We start from the raw sequence: 27,493 nt of genomic DNA, 5'->3' as shown, positions 1-27,493 counted from the left end.
AAAGAATCAGTGAGCTTTGGTACAACCTAAAGCACCATAATATATGTGTAATTGGAGTCCCCAGTTGAGAAGAGTGAGAGTGGGATAGAGCAAAACTACTTGAAGAAATAATGGCCAAAAATGTTTCAAATTTGATGAACCTATAAATCCACTGATCCAAGAATCTCAACGAACCCTAAGCAGAAGAAACATAAAGAAAACTTCACAAAGACATCATAATAAAATTGTGTAAAACTAGTGGCAAAGAGAAAACATCTGCAAAGCAGCCGGGGAAAAAAGACATTATATACAGAGGTACAAAGATAATAATGATTGCGATAGTCTTGTTGGAAACAAGGTAAATAGGAGATAGTGAAGTAATATCATTAAAAATACTGAAAGAAAAACATTTATTGACCTAGAACTCCATCTCCAGTGCAAATGTATTTATAAAACAATGACAAAATGAAAACTTTTTCAGATGGACAAAGATAAAAAATTGATCACCAGCATAACTCCATTATAAGAAATACTAAGGAAGAGCTTCAGGAAGAAAGAAAAATAATAATAGATGAAAATCTGGATTAACACAAAGAAATGAAGAGCACTAAAAATGATAACTGTGTAGTTAAGACATAAAATACATCTTTTTCTTATTTTTTAACCTTGAAAGGATATTTGACTGTTTAAAGAAAAAATAATGACAATGCATTGTGAACTTGTATAATATGTACATAAGGTCAGTAGTGATAGGTTAAAGCTATATACTATAAATTCTAAAGCAACCACTAAAGAAGCAAATCATTTATAGCTAATGAGTCCACAAAGGATGTAAGATAAATGATTAAAAGTATTTAACTAACCCCCCAAGAGCAGAAAGAGGAAAAAAAAAGCACAAAGAGCAATTGACAATAGATGCAACAAATAAAACACAAATAGCAGGATGGTAGATATGAACCCAACAATGTTAATATTCACATTAAATGTAAATGGCCTAAACACCCCAATTAAAAGTCAGAGATTATCAGGTTGGATAAAAAAGCAAGACCCAACTATATGCTGCCTACAAGAAACCCACTTTAAATATAAACGCATAAATAGTTTGAAAGTAAAATAATGGAAAAATATATATCATGCTAACACACAAACAAAAAAATAGGCTGGAGTTATATTAACATTCTACACAAAGTAGATTTCAGAGCAAAGACTATTACCACTGATAAAGAGGGATAGTTTATAAATGATAAAGTAGTTAATTCATCAAGAGGATATAACAATCCCAAATAATTATGCACCTGATAACACAGCTTCAAATTACATGGGGGCAGAAACTGATAGAACTGAAAGGAAAAATACTAATCCACAAGTGTAAATGCTTAATAAAGCAAGATGCCCAGACATCGGTTTTTCTTTCTTTTCCCTCGAAGTCTGCCTTGAACCTAGCTCATAGGATAACAATTGTCAAATCTCCGTGATTAAACTCTGGGTCTTATAACTGAAGCTATGACTTGTATTTGATCAGACATTTTAGGACTGTGTCTTATCACCCTAGATTATATTATTCTGTTGTTGAATTGAAGAGATTTAATTTTGCCAGAACACCCTGTTTTTCCTTATAGGAAGCAGAACTTCCCTGCAATAATGTGTTCTAGTACAAACCCTGATCGGGTTCAGATTTGGTCCCAGCCTCCTCTCTCCATACTAAAAATCCAGGTCTTTGCTGTTTGTAACAATATTTATGTGAGAGTGCTAATGTAACTTTAGTTTTTTTTCATTAAAATATTAGTTTTGAGTTCTCTTGTTTACTTCAGTTCTCTCACTGTCTTCCCTCATTTGTAAAATTGGGATGATACCTGAACTAACATATTGGAAAAGACGAAAGAATATATTGGTATTCATAAAGTACTTGGAAGAAATGCACTGAGTAGCTGTCTGTAAACACTAAATGACATGGAAAGTTAAGGAGAGATCCAGATTGTTCTGACCAAAATAAAACATTTTCTAGAAAAATACAGAAGATGGAGGAAAATTTTTGGTTGAGTATTTGAATTTAACGTTAGTAGCATGAATGACCCACATAATTCTCTATTTCATCAATTTGATTTCACAAATGACAACTCAGGTTATAAAATACAAGATGAAATGTGGAAGGATTATTAAAAAAGGAGAGCAAAGAGGGAAGATTTAGAGATTTCTAATGAAATACATATATATATATAATTTTTACTCCAATGAGAAGATCTTTTCTCTTCCAGTTCAATAATAGTATTCATTTTTTGTAATAGATTTCTCCAAATAACCTTAGAAAATTCACCAAGCGTTAAGACAACGCATCTGCTTTGCACAGCAGGGAGTAGGAAGTGAGAAAAGCATTACAGATAGAATGGTATGTATTATTAATGAATCACCCTGAGGCTGCCCTTAAAGACTGTTAGAAAATGCCTGTAGGTTTAGATGACACTAACCTCAAAAAAAAAAAAAAATCATAAAAGATAAAATCCATTCTTCCTGATACATTCTGAGTAATGATCTCATGGAATGACCTTTTCTCTTCCCCTCTCACTCCTTTCTGAGCAACCAGGGCTCATGTTGAATGAATCTAACTCTCCCACTCAGGATTGTCTAATCAGCATTCTCTTATAGATGAAACCAGAAGATTACATTTTTGTCTTTCACACTGAATTGAATGTCACTGTGTTGTTTAGATTTTTGATTCATATTAATTTCAGTAAATGAATATGTTTTATATAATTTCATGCATGTGGTGAGTTATTGGAGTTTAAAAACTTGTCATTTTCAACTATTTTTAAAGTTGTATTTGATATAGTCTACTTTTAGGTAAAGAAGACAAACCAGAATACTATTAACTTCAAGACTGATCAAAACACACAATTCAAAGCCTATAGAACTACATTATTTATATTTGCTAAACTACTGATTCACAAAACGACAATAAGAACAATGTCCTATTTACATGTGTATAACGTATTCAACTTTTTTAAAAGTTGCAAATGGTTTCACTTTTATTATCTCATAAAAAGCTTGTAAGGTAGCATACTATCCTGCACCACAGATGAGAAAACTGAGGCTTAGAGTGTCCCACAGTGTGGGAATGAAAAGGCTACTGTGTCATATATTACCAATAATCCATTATGAGAAACAAAACTCAAACCCTCATTTGATACCTTTGGATTCTGAGCAAATGTAATCACTAATGGAACCCCACTTTCTCAATCTTTTTTTTTTTTATAAAAAAGGATTTTTAGTAATATTTAGGAATAGGATATAAATTTACCTAAAAAAGCTAAATATTTTTAATTGAGGCAAAACTTAAATATTTTTGCAATAATCACAATGCAAAGTTTGATATTTATATCTCTTACAAAGACCAACTTCTCCACCTCTATTAACTCTTTTTGATATCTGTTAACTCTCTGACACCATAAAATAGGAAATGAAAGATACTCTTATCCCTCATTTTCATCAAAATACTATAAGGCCAGAGTTCAAGTCATTTTCCCAAGATTAAACATTATAGCAGAGAGAAAAGTATGGATCTGAACCCAGATTCAGATTCCCATTCAATCCCATCTTTATTTACTTTTTAGTATGCTTAGACTATTTTTTTTTAAATATGAGTCTGTTAAACCATATTGTCTACTAAACATCAGTGAAAGGATGATAAGAATAGAAGTAAATAATAATTGAGTATTCACGAAAAGAACTAAAAATATCTTTTCGTACTGGGGTTAAAACACTTCAAAAGAAGTGACAGATGATCATTAAAACCTTAAAAGATTTTTTTTTTTACTTTTTTGTTTATTGCAGTAACATTGGTTTATAACATTGTATAAATTTCAGGTGTACATAATTATACTTCTATTTCTGCATAGATTACATCATGTTCACCACCCAAATACTAATTACAACCCATCACCACACACATATGCCGAATTGAATTATCCCTTTCGCCCTCCTCCCTCCTCCCTTCCCCTCTGGTAACCACCAATCCAATCTCTGTCTCTATGTGTTTGTTTGTTGTTGTTATTATCTACTACTTAATGAAGGAGATCATACGGTATTTGACCTTCTCCCTCTGACTTATTTCACTTTGCATAATATCCTCAAAGTTTTAATTGGACATTCTACATTTCCTAGGATAATGCCATATTCTAAGAACATTGGTTCCCTGTACATCTCTGCTAATCCACATCAGTGGTGGTGAAAGATTTTACCTAATTCTCCTTAAGATACGTGATAAAATTAAATGGGCTGATTAGACTTACACAAACATAAATCCTTGTAGAAATATTTGCCACATTTGTTTAATCTCATTTGGAAAAGCAATGGCTTTATCTGGACGTTTATATACAATCACTTTTGTTCTCTGACCCTCATGAGTACATAAGATCTAGGATTTTTTTTTTTATCATTTCCATTGTATAAGGACTTGAACATCACATTTAAATATATGTTTAGTCAAATTATAACCCAAATTTAGTTTTTTAAATCACTAAACTTTAGTAAGAATTTCAAACTTTAGTCAGAAATCTGCTCCAAATGTTGTTTTTTCAATTAAACTCTATATTCCACAGTCATTTGTAGTTCCTCCAATTTATTTTGTTAAAACAAATAAGTGCCGTAGTGCCAAATGTAATTCAGATGGTAAATACACTGCCTAGGAACCAATCTTATTTTTATCAAGAATGTTCACCGTAGTGGCTGTCCAAAAATATTTAACAAGGAACTGCAGGTTTCCAGTTCTGCTATGATGGTGTGAACTCCCTTTAGTTCACCCATCCTACTGATAACAATTATAAACTCTAAACAAAATACAAAAAAAAAAAAAGAAAAGAAAAAACCCAAACACCCAAACTACTTATCTGAGGGTTATACAAAAGTAGATAGACGGAGGATTTAATAAGAACTTGGAGAAGTCAGGAAAGAGAAAACAGGCAAACAAAACAGAGATGGGACCAACAGAAAACAAAAATAGAGTGATAGACCTCAATTCAACCATTTGTATATTTACATTAAAATTTTAACGGTCAAAAAACTCCAATTAAAAGGAAAAAGTTTTCAGAGTGTAAAATAGCAAGACCCAACTATATACTACTATACAAGAGACAGAAAAACTTTAACTGTAAAGACATAGGTTGCAAGTAATGGATGGAAAAAGATATAACATGCAAACTGTAAGTGTAAGAAGGCTAGAGTGGCTATATTAATAACAGAGAAAATCATCTTGAAGACTGAAAGTATTACCATAGATAGAGACATTGAAAGTGCTAAATGAAGTGATTTACCAGGAAGACATAATTATAAATATGTATTGGCTTAATAACAGACTCTCAAAATAAATGAGGCCAAAAAATTGACACAATTACAGAGAGACAGATGATTTCATGTTTATAAAAGGTGATTTTGATACTCAGTATTAGCAATTCACAGACTATTGATCAAAAATTTCATAAAGACATAGATGATCTGAAAAATTCTATCAAAGACCTTGATCTAATTGACATTTACAGAACTCTATATCTAATAATTGCAGAATATACATTATTTTCAAGTTCACATAGTACATTCAACAAAATTAACAGTATGCTGGTCCATAAAATAAATCTCAGTAAGTTTAAAAATACTGAAATCAAACAGAACATATTTTTTAATCATGATAAAATAAAATAAAAAATCAATAATAATATCTAGGAAAACTCAAAATTTAGAAATTAAGGAACAAAACTCATGGGGCAAAAAGAAATCAAGGAAAATTAGAAACTATATTGAACTAAATGATAATGAACATATAACATCTCAAAATTTGTGGGATTCAAGGGAACTGGTGGTTAGAGGAACACCAATAGCTTTATATACCTACATTATGAGGGTCCACCTTAAGAAATTAGAAATAGAAAAGTACGACTAAAATAAGCACAAGAAAAGAAATAGTCAAGATAAGAGCAGGTATGAAAGAAATAAAATAAAGACAGATAATAGAGACAATTAATAATGTTTAAGGCTCTTTCTTTGACAAAATCAACAAAATTGGTAAACCCCTACCTACACTGATCACAAAACAGAGAACATAAATCATCAGTATCAGAAACGAAAAAGCACTTATCACCACAGATGACAAGAGAATATTGTGAATGAACAATTCTATGCCAACAAATGAGACAAAACAAAGCAGATAAATTTTATGAAAAATTTAACTTGCCAAATCAATACAAGAAAAAAATACAAAATATAAAAAGACCTATATGTGTTAAAGAAATTAAATTCATTATCAAAAGCCTTCCTCAAAAGGAAATCTCAGATCCAGATGGTTTTGTTTGTGAATTCTATCAAATATTCCAGGAATCAATAATATCAATTTTATACAAACTTTTTCAGTAACAGAAGAAGAGCTATCTGTGCAATTAATTTTACGAGGCCAGTACAATTTTAATAAAGAAAAAAACTGGGTAAAGACACTACATGAAAAGAAAATTGTAGACAAATATACCTCATGGATATAGGCGCGAAAAAATCCTTAATAAATATTAACACATCAAATCCAACAATATAAGAAAAGGATAATGCATCATGACCACATAGCATTTGTATGGGAAATTCAAGATCAGTTACCCTTCAAAAATCAATCAATATAATTCACCATATTAAAAAAAAAAAGGAGGAAACCCATATGATCATTTCAAGAGAGAGAAAATTATTTCACAAAAATTTAATCATTATTCATGATGAAAATTCCCAGAAAGCTAAGAAGGGTAGAAGATTTCCTCAATCTTGTAACAGACATCTATGAAGAACTTAGAGCTAAAAAATCCTATTTCGTGTCTTCCCTAGGATCAGGAACAGGGCAAAGATGCCTGCTTCTACCACATCTGTGCCACATTTTATTGGAGATCTTAACCATTGAGGGGAGGCAAGAGAAAGAAATAAAAGGCAGGAGATCAGAAATTAAGCATAAAACTGTTCCTATTTGCATATGATATGCTTGTTAAACGGAAAATCTTGGAGCATCTACAAAACTACTAGTAGAACAAATAGGTGAATTTAACAGGTCTCAGCATGCAAAGTTAACGTTCAAAAAACAGTTGTATACTTCTATACTACCAGTCAACAACTAGAAAAAAATCTAAAGAGCAATTCCATTTAAAATAATTCAAAAAACATGTATATATATTTCGGGACTAAAACTGACAAAAACATTTAAGACCTCTACATTAAATACTATAAAATATTGCTGAAAGAAATTAAAGAAGAAATTTGAAAAATACACAGTTTATTGCATGTCAATTATACTTCAATAAAACTCTTAAAAACTCAATGAATTGTATACTTTAAATATGTACAATTTATTATATATGAAAATATCTCCATAAAGATGCAAAGGCAGAAAAATTAATTGATTGACAGATTGTTCAATAGATTGGTAGATAGATAGAGAGGTTTTAAAAGAGGAACTTGGTTTCAAATTAATTTTGCTAAACATTGCTAGAATTCAGATCTTGTGGATCTATACCATGTGTATACATCAAACCTGGCATGTAGGGCTTTTAAACTAAAAGGAGTAAGATGTCAGAAGATTAATTATAAATATCTAATAGTACAAACATCGGTTAATGAAGCTCTATGCCAACACTAGGTAAGCTTTGTTTTGTTTTGTTTTAAAGCAGGCAATATTAGATACTGTTCAAAATGGTCTTGCATTTCTCGTCCTGAAGCAGGTCACAGTGCCTGGTGTCTAAACAGCGAGTTACTAAGCCTGATAAACACAATGCTATTTGGAAGTTCCGGTCTCTCATCAAAGAGAAGAGAGGGTTTATTGGTCAACTATAAACCAAATAGCCTTTTTATAGCCTAAAACACAACCATGATACTTGAATTTATGGCTGACCCTATGCTTTAGTGGATTATAACTTTCCTTAACTCGTTTTTAATTGCATAACCGTCATACAGTCCTTAAACCATATAATTCCACTATGTAGCCAAAGTGTACGTTAAATATATCTTAAGTTCTAATTTTTAAAAAGATAAATAATTCATTCAACTCCACATTCAAACTTTGCAAAGAAACCAGCATTTGTTTTATTTATTCTATCAAATGTTAAAGTAGTCATATCAGTTTTCATAGTACCTTTTTGAAAGTGTATTTAAAATATAATTTTAAAGCTTTAGAAATACAAAGTTGTCTAATATACACTCTGGCTAAACAGTGAAACACATGTTGAAAAAATACCAGTTTATTTGCATAACCATGAAGATACTCGAACAATGACAAAACACTATTTTATTTCATATTTTATGTTAAGACATGGGACTATGTTATAAAAGAGTATGAGCTGGTAGAAATTAAATACATATGTATATATACGTATGTGTGTGTGTATGTGAGTGTATATGTGTAATTTCTCTTTCCAGATAAGTTTTAACATGTCAACTCTCGATTATATATCATTGAGACAGGTTCGTCTCCCACTTTACCTTAACAGTTTTCCTAGCTCTCTAAAACATACCTTACAAAGAGAAATTTCTTGTTTACTGGTTAAGCATTTGGAGAGATTTGCCAGTGTTAATCTGCCAAGTGCCTCAATTTTGTTAGACTTGGAGACATCTAGAGAGTTCCTTTGTAATAAAGAGCATCATTATCAAAAGGATATGGTGAAACAATGCAGTTTTCTTTCATGACTTCATTCTGTTTGTAACACATTCTCATTGCCGGAGAATCAGTGCACTGCCATGGGAGTCTCCCACTCTGGCGCATGGCATCAAGATGAACTCTCAGAGATGATGTATACTGAATAACAGATAAATGAGGGTCCCCTGACATAGTTTTGATGGCCATAAAATGTAAGTTTTGTGATTGCCTTAACATTCAAACTAAATGGACTGACTGAGAGAATATTATTTCTAAATGCCAAGCTAACTAAAATTGTGGAGATTTTCAGTAGGTGCTTCTCTTATTGGTGTTTGAAGCAATTATAGAGAGAATGGGTCAGCGCAATTTTCCTCCTGCACTGAGAAAATCTTTTCTTGCTAATGCAGGAAAAGCTATTCAAATTCAAATCAGGCTTCTCATCTCAAATATTCTGTTTGTGAGAGACATTGCAAATAAGTAGCACCCCCTCCCCAATCAGGTTGCATTTCCAGCAAGGAGGTCAGTGTACTTCACTGCAAATAATATGGTGTTAAATCAACAGGTAGAATCAACTTGCTTTTTGCTCTAGGAGAATTAACTTCTCAGTGTCCTATATATGACATATATTTCTTTTATTTCCCTCTGTTAATGATATAATCTCTTATCGCACTATAAAAAATCAGACAGAAAATGAATATGAACACTGTTACACACCTTAGCCCTCTCTGAATAAACAAATTTTCAATGAATTCAGAAATGTCACAATTCAAGTACTGTATTCAGTAAAATGAAGTTGAGTACAATAAGAGAATTTGGATTGGGAAGGGATCAGGAATATATGCAGAGAGGAGTTTGAAAATTCTAAGTTACTGGCTTGATTGAAAATTCCTTTTTTCATCTCTTTGTTTTACAGTCATAATGACGCAGCCGCAAAGTTTTATCTATAAACGGTAAGAGAAAAGAAGGTAATTCAAGGTTAAAGAAAAGTTGATAGAATATCTTCCTAGTGAGAAAAAAGATGAAAAATGTGTTGACTGTCTTTTTATAAGAATTATTAAGATTAGAAGATTCCATTCACCACTAGAAAAAGAAAAATTATCCAATGAACTTTTTGTATCCTTATGACATATAAAGAAGGGGTATACACCAGGGCACCCGCCACTGTTAATCTCTCTAGATAAAATACCCCAATTCAAAATCCACAGAGCAAAAATACGTGTGCGTGTGTGTGTGTATGTGTAGATTGATAGAAGATAGAAAAAGAGAGTTGTTTTAAGAATTAATATATGCTACTAATTAAAATCAAATTCCAATGAACAATTTTCCAAGAAAGAAAATAATTCAAAACAAATAATTTGTTTTCTTTAATAGAATAAAAACCACAGCTACTCACCTAACCTCTCAATGGAGTAATATCGCTGTTTACTATCCACACGCACTGTCTCAGCGTAAGGGCTCCCAACGCCATAACCAATAATGTATCCTCGCACCACAATGTTTGGGTTCAAGGGAGGAGTCCAACTCATGATAATGCAGTTGGTCTGAGGCCTCACATGGAGAGAGCTTGGCTGGTCCGGGACTTGAGACTCTAGAATTCAAAAAGAGGCATCATCAGCATGTCTGACAATAGAACATACAGCGTGGTAAAACTTTACATTTCAACAAGACTAATACCATATGCCATAGATCTTCAAATGGTGCACTACTTATTGTTCAACTTCCTTTTTGCATCAGCATGTGGTATGTTTTCCACGTTAGATTTGACTCGCACGGAATTTCTTACACACAAGAGGGTATTGAATTCCTTCCACAGGCACTGTAGCATCATGCATCTTTCTTTTAATACTATTTCCTTTGGGCATATTTTTTTTCTAGATATTTCTTCTTAGGTATCATTAATAAGGGGTGAAATCGAGGCAGATGTAAAAATAATAGAAAGGGAAATTAAACGTCAAAAACTATCTTGCCTAAGGATTATTTACTCTGGTTTAATTAAAAACAAAAATAAGTGGAGAAGTCTTTTTTTAAGCAACTTGCAGGAGAAACAGTTTAGGGCCATGATTTGCTCAGCAGGATTAGAATGGTACTTGACCTGTGGTTTATTGCATCTGTGAAAAGTGCATTTATTATTAAAGAAAGGAGGCGACAGTGGCCTGGATTAAAGCCACACAGTGCAAATTTGGTTTAATACCAGGTTCTGTCATTACTAGTTGTGTGTCCTCATGAAATTATTTATCTTCTCTGAGTTTACCTTCTAATTAAACTGGCATTCCAGATATTGATTGACTCACAGCTTGAGCTCTAGAAGTAAGAAAGAGACGAGTTCAAATTTGTACTATATACTCACTACCTGAGAGATCTTAAGACCTTATTTACCCTCTCTAAGCCTCAGTTTCCTCACATGCAGAGTGAAGATAAGAATAGTAATGGTATTATACGGCGTTGAGAAGATTTAATGAGATAATGCATAAAACTACTCTCATTATGAGTAGCACCAACTGATGTTAGCTTTTAGGGAGAGAATGCACATGCTTTACTGGCATAAATGTTCTTTTAAGTAGATTGTGTGTTGAAAATCAATAAAATGGCAATCTGATTTTTATATCTTTATTCTTCCTTATGATCTCACCCCTAAAGATATAATGCATTTTGGGGAAATTTATCATCATTTAATTAATAAATGTCTATAGGGTACTTGGTATGTTTGGGGTATGGGACTAGGTACCCATGATGATCAGGATACAGTAGAGAAGGAAAATGGCAGACCTGAAATCAGCACTGTTGGAACTTATAGCTTAATGGGAAAGACAGACAAGTAAAAAGTCATTTACAATATACTATGATAAATATTTAGATAGATTTAATACAGGTACACGTAGCCTATTCTTTTTGAAAATCAGGTAAGTATGCTGGGAAGAAATTTAAGAAAGAATATTCCCATCTAAACTTTAAAAGTTTATTAAGTGCTTAGCACAGTTTCTGGCAATTAATAAGTACTCAAAAATATTAGTGATTTGAACCTTGTTTAAGCTACTTGTGTTCATTATTTCTTTCCTAACTGAAAATCTCTAAAGGTAGCATAATGTCAAATTAGGCAAGAGAATTTGATGATTAAAGGTAATATTACAATATATTTTTCTCCTTGATGTAATAGCAAAAGGTGATGCAATCTCCACCACCAACTTTATCCATCTCCAACATGTACACTTTTAGCTTAAGTGATAAATGGAAGCTTGTCTTTTATTCAAGTTTTTAAAGTAGGTACCATACTAACACCTTTTCAAAAGATGCTACATTCTAAAGATGCTCTATATCAACAGCATTTTCTAAAGATGCTTTTTTTCTGAAGATGCCCATTTGTGAACAAAAAGAGACAAGCTATTACTTGTCTGCCCTGAAGAAGCCTGTGTTATAATATGCAAAGTTGTCATAAAAAATTATCTCAAAATATGGATATAAACCTTAACAGCAGAAACATAATGTTTGTGAAGGATTTCCCGCTATAAACCCTAAGTAAAAGTAATAAAAGAGATGAAAAGGATGGATTAATACTCTTCAAGTCTATTGCCACAGAGGCTCTTCAGTGTCCTTGAAATGTAATGGGCTCTACAATGAACGCTGTTGAACACATTTGAAGCTTTTGCTATAATTATTGAAACAACAAGGTAACTGCCTAATCTTATATTTATAAAATAAACTAAATACTATTCAGATTTTCTGCATTTGTGACTCTTTAAAAACAATATGAAAGCCTAATGATTTTAATAACAATATTCAACATCTTTTAGAATAAAGGGAAAAAACTATTTAAAATGTTTTCAGAACAATAACTTTCTCCATCTTTCTGCAAACCGTAGAGTAGCGCCCCTGCAAGTTAGTTGTTAGTACCCACTAACTTAAATAGATAATACCTTAAAATAGAACTACATCTATGGGAGCTTTAAGGGTACCATGGTAATGAGGGAACAAACTGGCTCTTGAAGAAGAGTTGTTAGTATACAAGACTCATCTTTATTTTTCACTATATAAAAGTAGTTTCAATCCTAGATCCAAACCTCAAAATAATTTTAACATTATAAAAAATAAGGGTTTAATACATAAGAATATATTCGGCCTCCCCATCTAAATATTTAATGGGTTTTTACCACTCATTTAAGACCACAGGGCCAGAAGGAAGGGTGCCTATCAAGGCAGTATTAGACCTAAGTCAGTTATAACATATGGCCTTATCATAAAGATAACCATGTTACAAGACTGTTGACAATCTGGAATAGCCTGTTTGTGCCCACCCACCCACTTCTAAAGATAAAGATAGAAATGACAATTTTCCTTTTATGTTATCTGAGTGAGTTTTTTCTAACACAGATGACCTTATGGATTATAAAAGAGGTTACTACTGGAATGAACTATAACACGTCAACTTAGAAAATTTGCTATAGAAGCTATGTGGCATGAGTACTCTTCGTTTGGAGGCTGAAACAAATTTGCTACTTAGAAGTACATGAAAGATTTTATAAGTACCTCTAGGATAATGATTGCTTATATAAAGCAAAGAGAGGTGTTAAGGTAATTATTGAAATAATTTGAAACCAAAAAACACATTTTACGTGAAATATCCAAGTTAATGAGGCCCTAAATTTCTAGTGGAGTCTGAATTATCAAGATAACTAGGTCAACTGCCAGTCTTGTTTATATTATGCAATTGTGGATTCTGTCTTGGTTTAATTTGTTTCTAAAGTCCATTTATTATTTTTTGAGTGATGATTACAGATTTCCATTAATGAGTAACGTTCACATATAGCCCACTAGGAAATTTATCAGATTAATCCCTGTGACATTTCAACAATTTCAGTGCATCTTGTATGTGTCAGTCATAGTACAAGGTACTGGGGACATAGTTTGGGGGAGGTAAGACCAAAAAAATAAGAATAAACAAACAAGGAACTCGTGAGATCTTGGTAAGTGCCACACTAATGGGATAGCAACTGACTCATCAAGAAAAGTATTCCTGGTAGAGTCTAAGGTGAGTGATCAGAAAGAGCCAGTCAAGCAAACACCAGGGTGGAGAGCTTTACAGGCAGAAGGAACAACTACTAGAAAGGTCCTATAGAAAGAACGAGGTTGATATTTGAAGAAAAAACAAAGAGGGTCACTGTGCCTGGAGCCTAGAGGGTAAGAAGGAAAATGAAGAAGATACAAAGGGGATCCCTTGGGAATGCAAAATGGTGCAGCTGCTATGGAAAATATTATGGCAGTTCATCAAAAAATTAAAAATTGAATTACCATATGATCCAGCGATTCCACTTCTGGATATATTTCCAAAAGAATTGAAAGCAGGGACTCAAATAGATGTTTATACACCTGTGTTCATAGCAGCATTATTCACAATAGCAAAAAGATAGAAGCAACCAGTGTCTGTCCATCAACAGATGAGTGGATAAACAAAATGTAGTATATACATACAATGGAATATTTTTCAGCTTTAAAAGGGGAGGAAATTCTGACACATGCTACAACATGGGTGAGCCTTGAGGATATTATGCTAAGTGAAATAAGCCAGTCATAAAAGAACAACAATTGTATGATTTTACTCACACGAGGTACCCAGAGTAGTCAAATTCATAGAGACAAAAAGCAGGACAGTGACTGCCAGGGCTGAGGGGGAGGGGGGATTAGGGAGTTCTTGTTTAATGGGTACAGAGTTTCAGTTTTGCAGGATGAAAAGAGTTCTGGAGAAGGGTGGTAGTGATGGTTGCACAACAGTGTGAATGTACTTAATGCCATTGAACTGTGTACACTTAAAAATGGTTAAGATGGTAAATTTTACGTTATGTGTATTTTTAAAAATATTTTAAAAATTTAGAAGATCCTAACAGTGTTTTTGCACTTGTCTAAGTGGCCATCATGGAGAGAAAGTAGACATATTTGTGACATTTGGGAGGTATAGTCAACAGAGCTATAGATTGGATGTGAGCAGTATGGGAAAGAGGAGACTCAATGATAACTCATAGATCTTTGGCTTGGACAACTGATAAAAGAAGCGGTACTGAGATGAGGACAAACAAGCAAGTTCTTGGGTGATATTAAATTTGAGATGCCTATTTGTTATACCTGTAGAGATAGCAGGGAAGTAGGTAGGTACGTAAGTCCATGGCTGGATATATAGAAGTGGAAGCCATCAGCATATAGAGGGTATTGAAAATAAATGTTTATGCATATAGATATAGTGTATATGTGTAGACAAAATACAAATAAGATTATGTTATTGCTCTGCTCAAACCCAAAGTCTTCCCATACCGCATTGTAAGACCAGGTTCTTTACAATGGCATAAAAGGTCATGTATGATCTATTCCTTTCCCCCTTAGCTCTCTGTCATCATCTCCAACAACTTTCCCCTTTTCTCACCTAATCCCGGCCATCTACTCCACTCTGGGCACTTGGCTGTTCCTCAAACGTGCCCAGCATGCTCTGGCCTCAGGGAATTTGCATTTGTTGTATCTTCTGCTTGGGAAGCTCTCTCTCAGATATGCCTTATCTGATACTTCAGGTTTTTGTTACTTAATTTCCAGTCGCAGCCTTCTCTGGTTACCCATATTTAAAAATTGCAATCTTTCCTTAATCTCTAATCTCCTAATCTCTTAATGATCTCTTCTCTTATTTTTTCCCATAGGATTTATTACCACTTATTGTGCTACCTATTTAATGTGATTATTTCATTATTTTTTGTCTCATCTCCTTCCATAAATTCTCTATAACTCCAGTACCCAGAACGGTTCCTGGCACAACATGCTCAAAACTATGGGAACAAAGTCCATATTTCCTATAAGGTTCAATACAATTTTCATTATGTATAACTGTTATTAAACACAAAATTACCACAGTTTTTCATAACTCTCTCCGTAAGGTAAGAATTTTCAGGAAAAAAATGGAGTAACAGAAATAAAACAAGATGAAAGTATAGTTTATTAATGTTATTTTCTCCTAGTGGCCAGCAAGATTTGTCTTGGCCGATTCTTGCTAATGAAAATGATTGTTGCTGTGTACAGTCTGCTGTGGATGGCACTGCCAAGTGGTGTCAGGCAGTTGGTACTTTTGACAAATACATATCTGTTCTCTATTTAGTGTGCTGCATTTTATGGGTCTTTTTGTTAGAGTTTTGTTCCAGTCCTTAATAGCCTGTATTTCTTTACAGAGAATTACAGAAGGCCATTGATATACCCATACTCTGTCTTTCCAGACAGGTCTGATACATACTGATGTGCTCATTTCTATTGTCTGAAACAGTTCTCACCAATGGACATCATCTTCCTTAAGCCACTCACCTTTATAAACTTTGAATGCTATTTATTTATTTATTGTAGTGGACAGTCACTTCTATTCACCTTTGAATTCTACCTTGCATTTGCTTTTACAATTCTACTCCTATTATCTTCTCAGTTTTAACTTTTTAATATATTTTTAAAATTTACATAAAGGAAACTCACTCAGTGGTATATGGTTCTATGGGTTTTAACAAACCCATAGAGTCATGTATCCATCACCCCTGTCATGTACAGAATAGTTCCATCACCCTCAAAATGTCCTCAGGCTGCTCCCCACTTTTACAATCATTCCCTCCTCCAATCTCTCAGGATTAATTCAAATAATGAATTTTAAAATTTCATTCCTCTACAAATATATGCTCCTCCAACCAATCTCACTTATTTATTTTCAGCATTACATTTTTTAAAAAACATCTAGGTTTTTGTTCTTGTTCCTAATAATAATAATGGATAAAATTTATGGTGACCTATTATGCACAAGCATCATACTTAGCACTTTAATAAATAGATGTTTTATTATTTAACATTTCACATACAGTTTGTGCTCTTAGCTATTCTACGAATTATATATTAATCTCATTTTTTTTCTTTTCAACGTTAAAATTTACAATTTTAACTGTATTTTATCTTTTTGTTTACTTTAAACTTATGTTTTCCCTCAGTCTTAATTGGTTTAGGTCAAATAATCTTACTATTCTACTATTTTACTTTATTTTTAGCTACTTCTTGTTTGTCTAGTATTAATTTTACTCTATCACTGTTCGTGAAATTGAAAATGGATGAAGGATAAAAACAGAGGGTAGAGTGGTGGTTGCCAGGAACTGAGTGGTGGGGGAAATGGGAGATGCTGGTCAAAGAGTACAAATTTTCAGTTATAAGATGAATAAGTTCTGGAGATTAATGTACAGCATGGTGACTATACTTAACAATACTGTATTATATACTTGAAAGCTGCTCAGAGAGGAGATCTTAAATATTCTCAGCCACACACACAAAAAGGTAATTATGTGAGATGATGGATGTGTTAACTAACCTTATTGTGGTAATCATGTTGTACACATTGTACACCTTAAACTTACACAATACTGTATGTCAATTACATCTCAATAAAGTTGAAAAAATATGAAAAGAAAAAAAGGAGAATAAAATCAGAAAAAAGAAAAAGGATGTAGAAATTCAAGAAGAGTAGGTGGGTAGATAGTGCTCTAAAAACGGAGTTTTGACAGATTCATCCCTGTAATATCTCAACAGTTAACTCTAATCCTGAAAAATGTGTCTCCGAAATCTATGTCAATTAAAATGGCAGATCTGTTTGGGGGGTAGTGTTCATCTGGGTCCTTCAATTCCTGATAACAACAATCTTACTCCTAGTGACAGATAAAGGTAGACTACCACAATAAAGTTGTCTGCATAGGCCCAGTAAATAATCCGATGTCTTCCTGAAGAGATAATTGATCGGATTCTAGGTCCTATAGCTTCTGCACCTTTACATGCTGATCATGGTTCGCACTGATGATGACTCAGTAGGAAAAAGAAGGAAAAAAAGAGAAATATTTCTCAGGGAAGAGACACTCAATGCCATGCTCCAAGTTTAATCTTAACAAAACAATCAAGATTCTTTCCTTCCCTGGTTCTCTCTTGCTTAGAGGAACTGCAGAATCCCCACTCTAGATTATTGACAGGGTGAAACCAGTCCTTTTTTGGTCCAATGTTGGACAAGCATGGGCTGCATCTGTTGAGTCCTTGATTGGACATGTACCACCAGAAAGTTGAGATACCTGTCTAGGGAGGAGGTTGGTGTGTCAAATAGAACACAGGAATAAAACACAATGAAGGTCAATTTTACTTACAAATTCCTGACTTCTTGAGTGGGAAAACCTAACCTTCACTGTTAGAGGTGATACTCTTGACGTGGCTTTCTAAGAGCTGCTGTGGAATCAACCTATCCATATCTGGGAGACTTGTTCTCCCAACTTAGAGTTTAGGGACATCAACTTCAAATATCATAAAACTTCACTAGAATCTTGTATCTTCTGCCATGATGCATTTTTTCAGCTACCTCATACTGAATAATCTCCAGATTTTTGCCATTCAAATGATGAATGCTATTCTGAATGGGGAATGGAGAGTAGGGTTGTAGTCCTCTCCAAATGATGTACTTCCATGAATTCTTCATGCTCATTCGACTCTAACTGGATTTAAACCCTACTTTCTCAAAACTACAGACCTATTTGTATGCTCTAAAAAAACACAATATCTCTAAAATCTTATGCCAAGCTGCTGTCTAGAAAACTGAGGTTTTCATTTTAATATCTTACATAATGAAAAGGCAATGCGTTCCCACATTTAAGGAAAAATATACCAAAGAGAGCAAAGGATGTTTCTAGTTCTCCTTTACCTGTAATTGTTTTTTGACTACAACAATGGTCATCAGTGAAGAATCAAACTGTATAAAGTGTATGAGTTTAACATAGCTAATACCTGGCTATGAATGCTTATATATTTATCCATCTACTGAATACTAATTGAACATCTATTATGTAACAGGCACTGTGTAAAGCTGGAGAAATTCAAGTCAAATGAAGTATGGTCTTTGCTTCTAGTCTACTGGCAAGAGAGGGGTAAATGCTAAGACAACGTGCCCCAAGATAGACAGGTTAAAGGAAAGACATCTGAATGAAACCCAGAAAAGAGAAAGTTTTCCTAGAAGTAAGGAACTAGGTTTCAAAGGACAAGTAGGTGTGAAGTCATGTGAAAGGACATCCTGCCAGAGGACACACTAAGTGCAAATGCACGAGATGTAATGAAGAGTATCTGGAGGGATATGTGGATATGCAAAGACTTGATGGAATACCAGACTTGAGGTTGAGGACAGGATCACAACAGGAAGAATTTGAATAGGGAAACAACATCGTCAGATCTGATTATGAAAAATCACTCTCGCAGCTCTATGGAGTTGAGAGAGGAGGGGGAGCAAATTGGTGTCAGGAGACCAGGCAGGAGGCCATTTTCAAGCAACAAATGATGAGAGCCTGACATGACGTATGGTGGTGGGAGTAGAGAGGAGAGGATGGATTCCAAATCTATTAGGAAAGCAGGAATTACAGGTCTCGGTGTTTGAATGAATATTGGCAGAGAGTGAAAATGGAGGAGTTGAGGATGATGGGGAGCCTGCTGGCTTGGATAATTGGTGGATACTGGTACCAGTCCCAATGTGAAGAACACAGGAGGAAGAACAGGATCAGCTTTAATAGCAATGATACCTTGAAAGATCAGCTCACAACCACCGATTGTATTAAAGGATGTGTGTCTGGGCCCTTCGTCTTTATTATACTTAAGAATACCAAAAGAAAAAATAACAAAATCTTTAAAACCACCCATGACCTCTTTGTTTTTGAATTATATAAGAAGTGATAACTTCACCCTCTTTTGCCTTCAATTCCATAACTAGAATCAACTGCTGTCAATTAATCTGATGTAAGAGAAAAAAACTTTGTGTTCTACCAGAAAGCAATAGTCTCAATACTATTTATTGAATAATCTGCTGGTTGAAATGCAAAATTTATTTTTTATTTATTTCTCAAATATAACAAGAAATATTTCTGTCCTCTATGTTCTGTTACACTGACCTACTTGTCTACTTTTATGCCAAACAATACTATATTGAATTTAAATCAGGTTTTATAGTAAATGTTAATGTTTAATCTACTTTTTCAAAATTTCTCAGAATCCTTTTACATTTATTCTTCTATATGAAGTTCATTCTGATTGGAATTGTATTAAATTAATCATTAATTTGAGAAGAACTAAAATTTGTACAGTAGTAAGGTTTTACGTCAAGGAACATATATACCTTTCTATTTATGTCTTATTTTATATCTTTTAATAAAATTCTATTTTCTTCATATACATTTGTTTACAGCTTGTTAAATTTAGTCCTAGATATTATACTTTAGGTTACTGTATGAAGGCATTTCTTTTCTTCTTAGTCTAAACTAATTATAGCTAGTGTAAGAAAAAGCTATTTTTTTTGCATATATATATATACACACATATATATAAACCTACTACCTTATTTAATTTTCTTATTAACTCTAATAGATTCTTAGTGTAGTTTCTTGAAGTTTCCAAATATGAAATCCACCATTTGTGAAAATAACATTTCTTTCCTTATGTAATAAAAGATTAGGCTTTTTTTTCTTTTTCTTACCAAAACTTCTACGCTTTGTTGAATAAGAGTAATAGTAGGAAGCTTCCTTGGCTTGTTGGGATCTTAAAGACACATGTTTAGGATTTTACCATTTAGCATAATGTTTGCTTTTAGTTTCTTACAAAAGCAATAGCATTTTGAAAGCTTCTTTATATTCCCATATTAACATGAGTTTTTAAAAAATTGGTAACAACTATCTAATTTTACATAATGTCCTCTTTCATCTATTGATATAATTATATAACAACACCCCTTTAAATTATACATTAATTAGATGGTGGGCTTTTTAAGATGTACTGAATGTATGCCCTGCTTTTGTATCAGAAGGAAATATATCTGTTCCCTTAATGCAGAAAACAAAGTTTTACCATCATGAACAAGAAGCAGCTTCAAAAGACCAACAGTATTAGCATTTCATATTACTGTTAAAGTCTGAGATCTAATTTATCAACAGCAACAACAGTAATCATTTGTTGAGTGTTACGTATATATCAGACACATTGCTGAACACTTTATTGCTATTATCATAGTTAATTTTCACAAAGATCCATTGGTATGGATACTGTTGTTATACTCTATTTGTAGATGAGAAAACTCAGATCTTAAGGAAGTTAAGTTACTTGCCCAAGACTATACAGTGAATGAAGTAGGATTCAAACATAGAGATTAAGACTTAGGAACCCAAAACTTTATCCATTACGTTATACTTAGAAAAAGTCAAGCAAGGCAAAAAAGGATTAAATATTTCATGAGCACATTAAAAAGTTTCCTAATACCGAGGAAAAGACTTGAACTTCTTTTAACATACAAGTCTAAATAATTTGTACCATCCTTTGTACAGTGGAGCTCTGAGATTTTGAACAACCACTTGCCCAAGAACTAAAGCAGAATTTAAATTGCTTTCAAAAACCAGTCTTGACTTTTCCTACAACATTCCTTATATATAAGATGAATTCTACTTGAATGAAAATAAGGAATTAGATTCTTCAATTCTATGATGGATTGGCTGCTGTACCACTGATTTATTTCATTCCAGAAGTCTATTTGTCAATTAGCAACCCAGAACGTCACGGATGGCTCCTAACAAAAACCCATGTGAAAGAAATCCTTTTTCATGACATTCCACCTACATTTCTCTGTGCATAAAATCCCATTCTAACTTTATTATATTGCCAAAGGACCACATTTATGAGCTCACAGGTGTAAACCCCACTCCGTACCCTCAAATTAGTATCGTTTACTTGGATGTGTTTTAACAGTATGTTATTGGCTTTCACCAGGAATTTTATCAAAATAATAGCCAAAAGCAAAAAATTTCTATATTTACTAAAAATAAAAAAAATCCATTTTATAAAACCTTGCCTAATATTTTTAATCTAATAGGTATACAAATAAACCAGATTGCCTAGATATCAGGTGCTAAAAGTTACATTCTAGATGTAATATAATTTCTTTTGGACCAATGAGTTATTTGGAAGTATGCTTTTACATTTCCAAACATATTGGGTATCATATTATTTTAATTACATTGTGATCAATGAATGTGTTTAGTATGATTCAAGGACTTCAATATACATTTCTTTAGAGCCAAGTACTAAATATTCTTTGGATGCTTAGGAAAAAAAATAAGATTCTCTAATTGAATGCACATTTCAGTTACGTCAGGTAAATCTTCTATGTTCCTTCCTTTTTTTTTTTTCAAATTCTGAGAGGAAATTTGAAAATCTCTGAATTTAACATTGGTCTTTATATATAGCTTCCATTCTACAAAAATACAGAAAAAAGAGGAACAAGTTAAATGATACCACAAGAAATAATTAGACAAAAACAAATATTAGCACTGTTGAAACTAGAGGACAAAAAGTCCACTCTTTTCAATAAACCAGAGTAGGAAAAAGGGATTGTGGTAGATTAAGAGACTTAAGGGATATAAAAATTATACATAGTTTGTGATCCTAGATTGGATTCTAATTTGCGTAAATGATCTGTAAAGAAAGTTTCTTTGAATTGAAATTTGAATATGATCAGGATATTAGGCAAAATCATAATCTGCAAAAATAAAAAGGAAAATAATTGAAAAAAGAAGTTAGAATACAACTATGATACACAGCTATGTACTGAGGCTTTGGCGAGAAAAAAGAAAAAGAGGAAGATTGGCAACGGATGTTAGCACAGGGCCAATCTTCCTCAAAAAAAAAAAAAGAGAAGTTTGTAGAACAGTATATATATGTTCTCATTTTGGTTATATATATTTATTCACTATAATATATAAATATTTTATATATGCATGTATGAATGTATGTATTTATATATGTGTATAAAACAGAAATTAAGGAATATGTATTAGGGTGTTAAGAGTGATAATTGGATAATCTTTGGGTGGAGAAACTTGTTTTGGTTTATTGTCTATATTTGCTACCTATAATAGTATACATTTACTGTTTCTATAATGATAAAAGTATATTCAAATGCTGTGGTGAGTTTCTAAATTTGTCCATAAAGATCTGTCAAGATTTGCTTAAATAGTACACATGTATATTATAAAAGCTGTATATTTGTAATTATTACATATTTCTTTAACGATTTACAAATTTCTAAAAGTCAATCCTTTTATCATATGTAGCGATCTCTGTCTCGACCTCTTTGGCTTTAAGGGAATTACTAACAAAAAACCTACATTTGTTTTTCATTAGAATTACTAGTATTTTTCTCTCATCTCTTTACTTTCAATTTTTTCATATCTGAATATTTTAGCTGTGTCAATTGTAAATATCATAGATCTTGATGTTTTTAAAATCCCATTTAACAATCTTTCCTTTAACTGGTGAGTTTAATCCATTTACATTTATTGTTATGACTATATTATGATTTATTTGTATCATTTTATTACATACTTTTAATTTTCCATTTGTCCACAATAAATTATTATTTTTCTTGTTTCATTATTTCATTTGGGTAGGCTAAAGAGTTTTTTCCTCCATTATTTTTTTTTCTCCTCCACTGAATAAGAAATTATACCCTGTATATCCTTCTGTTTGTCATATATTTTCAGTTTTTATATCACATATAACTTGAAGCCTAAAGTTAATTATATGTTTACTTTTCACAAGAACAGCATAAAAAAATCTCTAAACTGTTTAACCTCCAAGACTCCTCCTTCTTTGTCACCTCACGATTTTCAACTTTTTTGAAATCTCCAAAATATTATAATTTTTGTTTTATATAATCATAATTTGTGCATATGTGCGCATATGTTACATTATTTTGTTTATCATTTTCTCTAATAGTCCTAGTCATTTTCTTTCTCTCTTTTTTTAGAGAGTACATCTTTTATCAAGAAAGATGGTGGTGGTAAACTATGTTTTTCTTTATGTGAAAGGTGTTTATGTCTCTCCTTTCCTTGAATAATTTTTTAGTTGGATACACAATTCTGAGGTAATAGTAATTTTTTATTAGCACTTTGAAGATATTTCATTGTTTTCTAGTTTGTTGCTATTGGAAATTCTTATCAGTATAATTTTAGTTCCTGAATAAGTAATCTGCTCTCGAGGGTGTTTTAAACCCTTCTTTTTGTCATTATCTTTGGTATTGCACAATGTATCAAAGATAAAGCATTATTCCTGAGTCTGATAATCCACGTATTTCATCAACTCTGGAAAATTCTCACTTCTTGTCCTTTCAAAAATTATTTCTCATCCATTCTCTATTTTCTTTTGGAATTATGATTGATGTATGTTAAATTTTCTCATTCCATGTTTTGTGCTTTTCTAATTCTCTTCTATTTTTTTTTCACCATCATATATTAATTTTGTCTTCAGCTATGTTTAATGTATTTTTTAACACATCCAGTGACATTTCATTTCAATGATTGTAATTTTTAATGTTCAATTTATTTTATTGAAATATAGTTGACATACAATATTATGTTAGTTTCAGGTGTACAACATAGTGATTCAACATTTATATACATTATGAAATGTTCAGCCTAGTAACCATCTGTCACCAAAGTTATTACAATATTATTGACTATATTCCCTATGCTGTATATTACAACCCATGACTTATTTATTTTATAACTGGAAGTTTGTATCTCTTAATCCCCTTCATCTATTTTGCCCAGCCCCCCTCCCACCTCCCCTCTGGCAACCATCAATTTGTTCTCTGTATCTATGAGTCAAATGTCTGTTTTGTTTTGTTTATTCATTTGTTTTGTTTTTTAGATTCCCATATAAGTGAAATCATACAGTATTTGTCTTTCTCTGTCTTACTTGTTTCACTTAGCATAATACCCTCTAGGTTCATCTATGTTGTTGTAAATGGCAAGATTCCATTCTTTTTTATGGCCAAGTAATATTCCATTGTGCATATATCACATCTTTTTTATCCATTCATCTATTGATAGACACTTAGGCTGCTTCCATATCCTGGCTATTGTAAATAATGCTTCAATGAATATAGGGATGCATATATCTTTTTGAATTAGTGTTTTGTTTTCTTTGGGTAAATACGCAGAAGTGGAATTGCTGGATCAAATGGTACTTCTTTTTTGAATTTTTTGAGGAACCTCCATGCTGTTTCCTATAGTGGCTGCACCAATTTACATTCCCACCAACAGTGCACAAGCGTTCCCTTTTCTCCACATCCTCACCAAGACTTGTTACTTGTTGTCTTTTTGATGATTGCCAGTTTTATTTTGTTCTAAGTATTTAAAGAGATTCTTTCCCAAATCTGGCTTGGCGTTTTGAATTTTTCGGAAAACTCTTGTTTACATACTTTGATTGTCAAGTGTTGTATGTTTGAGATTTGAAGTTTTATGACTTGTATCTTTGTTTGTATTTGTCAATATAAAGTTACTTATCCATTTCATGTATGTATGTATGTGTGTATGTAGGTATCGTCATCATCCCTCTGGAGGCCACTCAATTTGTTAGCCTGATAATTCTTTGCCCAATTTTTAGTTCTTTAATATTTTTTCTTTGTTTTAAAAGTACACCGTTTAATCTTGCTTTTAACAAGATCTGAAAGTCTCTCTCTTTTAAAAAGAGAAATAAATTCAGTTTTGTTCAGTTTTAAAATTTCTTTCATCTAGAAGTATTTTTCGTTTTTCCTTTCTAATTATTTTATTTTCTGCACTTTGCTATGTGACCTTTTATTTATTTTTATTTCTCCAATCATTTAGAAAATACATATTTTAAAATGTTTTTAAAAAAGCAAATCTTGGCTAGATATGCAATTTGATATGATGCTTATCTTCCACAAAATCATAGAAAATTTGGGGCTTTCTCTTATTTCTTTAGATATCTATTAAGTAAGTCTATCTCCATAGAACACACTGTTTATTTATGATTCCTACTCAAATTAAACTTTTGTTAAATGTTCAGACTCTATGAAATTTCAGATTTTTGAGCCTCTCATTTCTATAATATTTTTCCCTTTTCTTGACCTACTTTTCTATTTCAAGCTTATTGCTCGTTTTCACAACTTTGGCCTCAAAATGTTTATGAAACCTAAATAAAACAAGTATTCTTATCTTTGTCAACGACTCAAATGACACCAAAAAAAAATTTCTTCTGGCAACTGTAGTAGTTTCCTATTGCTGCTATACTTAGTGGCTTAAAGTACCACAAGTTTAGTGACTTAAACCAAAGTTGTTTTATCATCTTACATTTCTGGAGGTCAGAACTCCAATATCAGTCTCAGTGAACTAAAATCAAGGTGTGAGCAGGGCCGTGTTCCTTCATGAGGCTCTAGGGTCTATATGTTTTCTTGCCTTTTTCAACTTCTAGAGATTGCCCACCTTAGCTCATGGCCCTACATCACTCCAACTTCTGCTACTGTTGTCACATCTCCTGTCACTCTGATCTTCTTTCCTCCTTCTCAGTGCCCTTGCGAATACACTGGGCTCACCTGGAGAATCCAGGATAATCCCTTATCTCATAATCCTTAGCTTAATCACATCTGCAAAGTTTCTTTTGGCATGTAAAGCAACATATTCACAGATTCTAGGAATTAGGGCATGGACATTTTTGTGGGGCCATTATTCAGCTGACTATAACTCATATGTACATTTTACTCTCCTTCCTTCTTCTTTTCCTTTTTCTGTTCTTCAATTTCTTTCAATTAAACAAAAATTTGTTTTTCTCATTTCTCATTCTTCTGCCTAGAGATTTTTCCACTTTTCAGATTCTATTTTTTGGATGAATATGACAATTTTAATAGGCAGTGTTCCTTCTTTCTGGGTGGTCTCATCATCTTGGATTTTCTCATTATTCTGAAAATTAATGTGTTCCTTCTCAAAATCATGTTCTCAGTGGACACCATATATCATGCAGGCTACAAAACACAGGACTTTTGTTGTGGTTCACGTCTCAAATGAAATGAAATTGCAGTAATCCCATTTTACCATTACCCAATCAGGCTAACAGGGCTAATTGTCTGTTTCCTGGGGGCAGGCAATTAAAGCCTGCTTCCAGTTCACAGTTTTTGCTATATCACTGTTGCATTTTCAGGATTCTCTGCATTGCTAATTTTTGCTAGCAAAGCTCCTCCATTTTTGGGGTAGAGGTTTAATTTTAAATTGCATCATTATTGATGGTATGTAGCAATTTCTATTTGTTCACCAAGCTCAATTTCCTGGAGGACACCTTGCTGAACTTCATCATAAATTCTCTCATATCCTTGTGCAAGACATTTACATAAGAACTTTGGGGAATTCTAATGATCTTGTTTTTTATTTTTAAGCTGAAATTTTGAGGCACAAAGTAAATATTTAAAAACTTCCCAGCATAATAGCAAACATGCTTTCAGGAAACCCTGAACAAACAGTGGGGTTTGGCTCTATAATTACTTTAACAAAGCATCCTAATTAAAAGCGCAATCCACAAGGAATTGGAACATTTCTGCAAGTTACTGTTGATCTTCACACTGCTTAAACTAAGCGGAGAAGGCAAGAGGAACTACAGAAGTCACAGAAGGAGAAGGGGTTGCTTTCATTGCCGTCAGCTATCTGCACAGAACCACTGCCTCTCTTTAGCTGACTTGCAGGGCACAGAGTTACCACCATAATGAGTAGATCACTTCTTTGGAGTTTACCAGGAGACTGGAAAGCAAAGAGGAAAAGTTATGCAACGCAATGCACCTAGGGAGAGCTAACATCGCAGTTCCCTTCCAATGCACATGTCTTTTGCTACTGCAAAGAATGCCTCCCATTTCACATGGTTTTCAAAATGATTGCTTCCTCCTTATCCAGAATTCAAGGGAAATCAAAGCAATTCTATCTGGAAACTTCTGACTTTGGAATATTTAGTACTCAAAGCTTTCCAACATTAGCCATGAAA

The 27,493-nt window shown here is 32.8% G+C and overlaps 1 protein-coding gene across 1 annotated transcript in view; it reads right to left on the bottom strand.

The window, feature by feature from the left end:
* DCC (DCC netrin 1 receptor) overlaps positions 1–27,493 on the bottom strand; it is a 1,105,377-nt gene that overhangs the window by 156,090 nt on the left and 921,794 nt on the right. Inside the window, exon 15 of the mRNA XM_087439250.1 lies at positions 10,017–10,211. Coding sequence (XP_087295376.1) covers positions 10,017–10,211 — 195 coding nt within the window. The remainder of the gene's footprint in view (positions 1–10,016; positions 10,212–27,493) is intronic.

Source organism: Ceratotherium simum, chromosome 14 (assembly GCF_057802395.1).
Source record: "Ceratotherium simum simum isolate JZ-2026a chromosome 14, ASM5780239v1, whole genome shotgun sequence".
NCBI lineage: Eukaryota > Metazoa > Chordata > Mammalia > Perissodactyla > Rhinocerotidae > Ceratotherium > Ceratotherium simum.
This window is presented reverse-complemented; position numbering and strand designations above follow the sequence as displayed.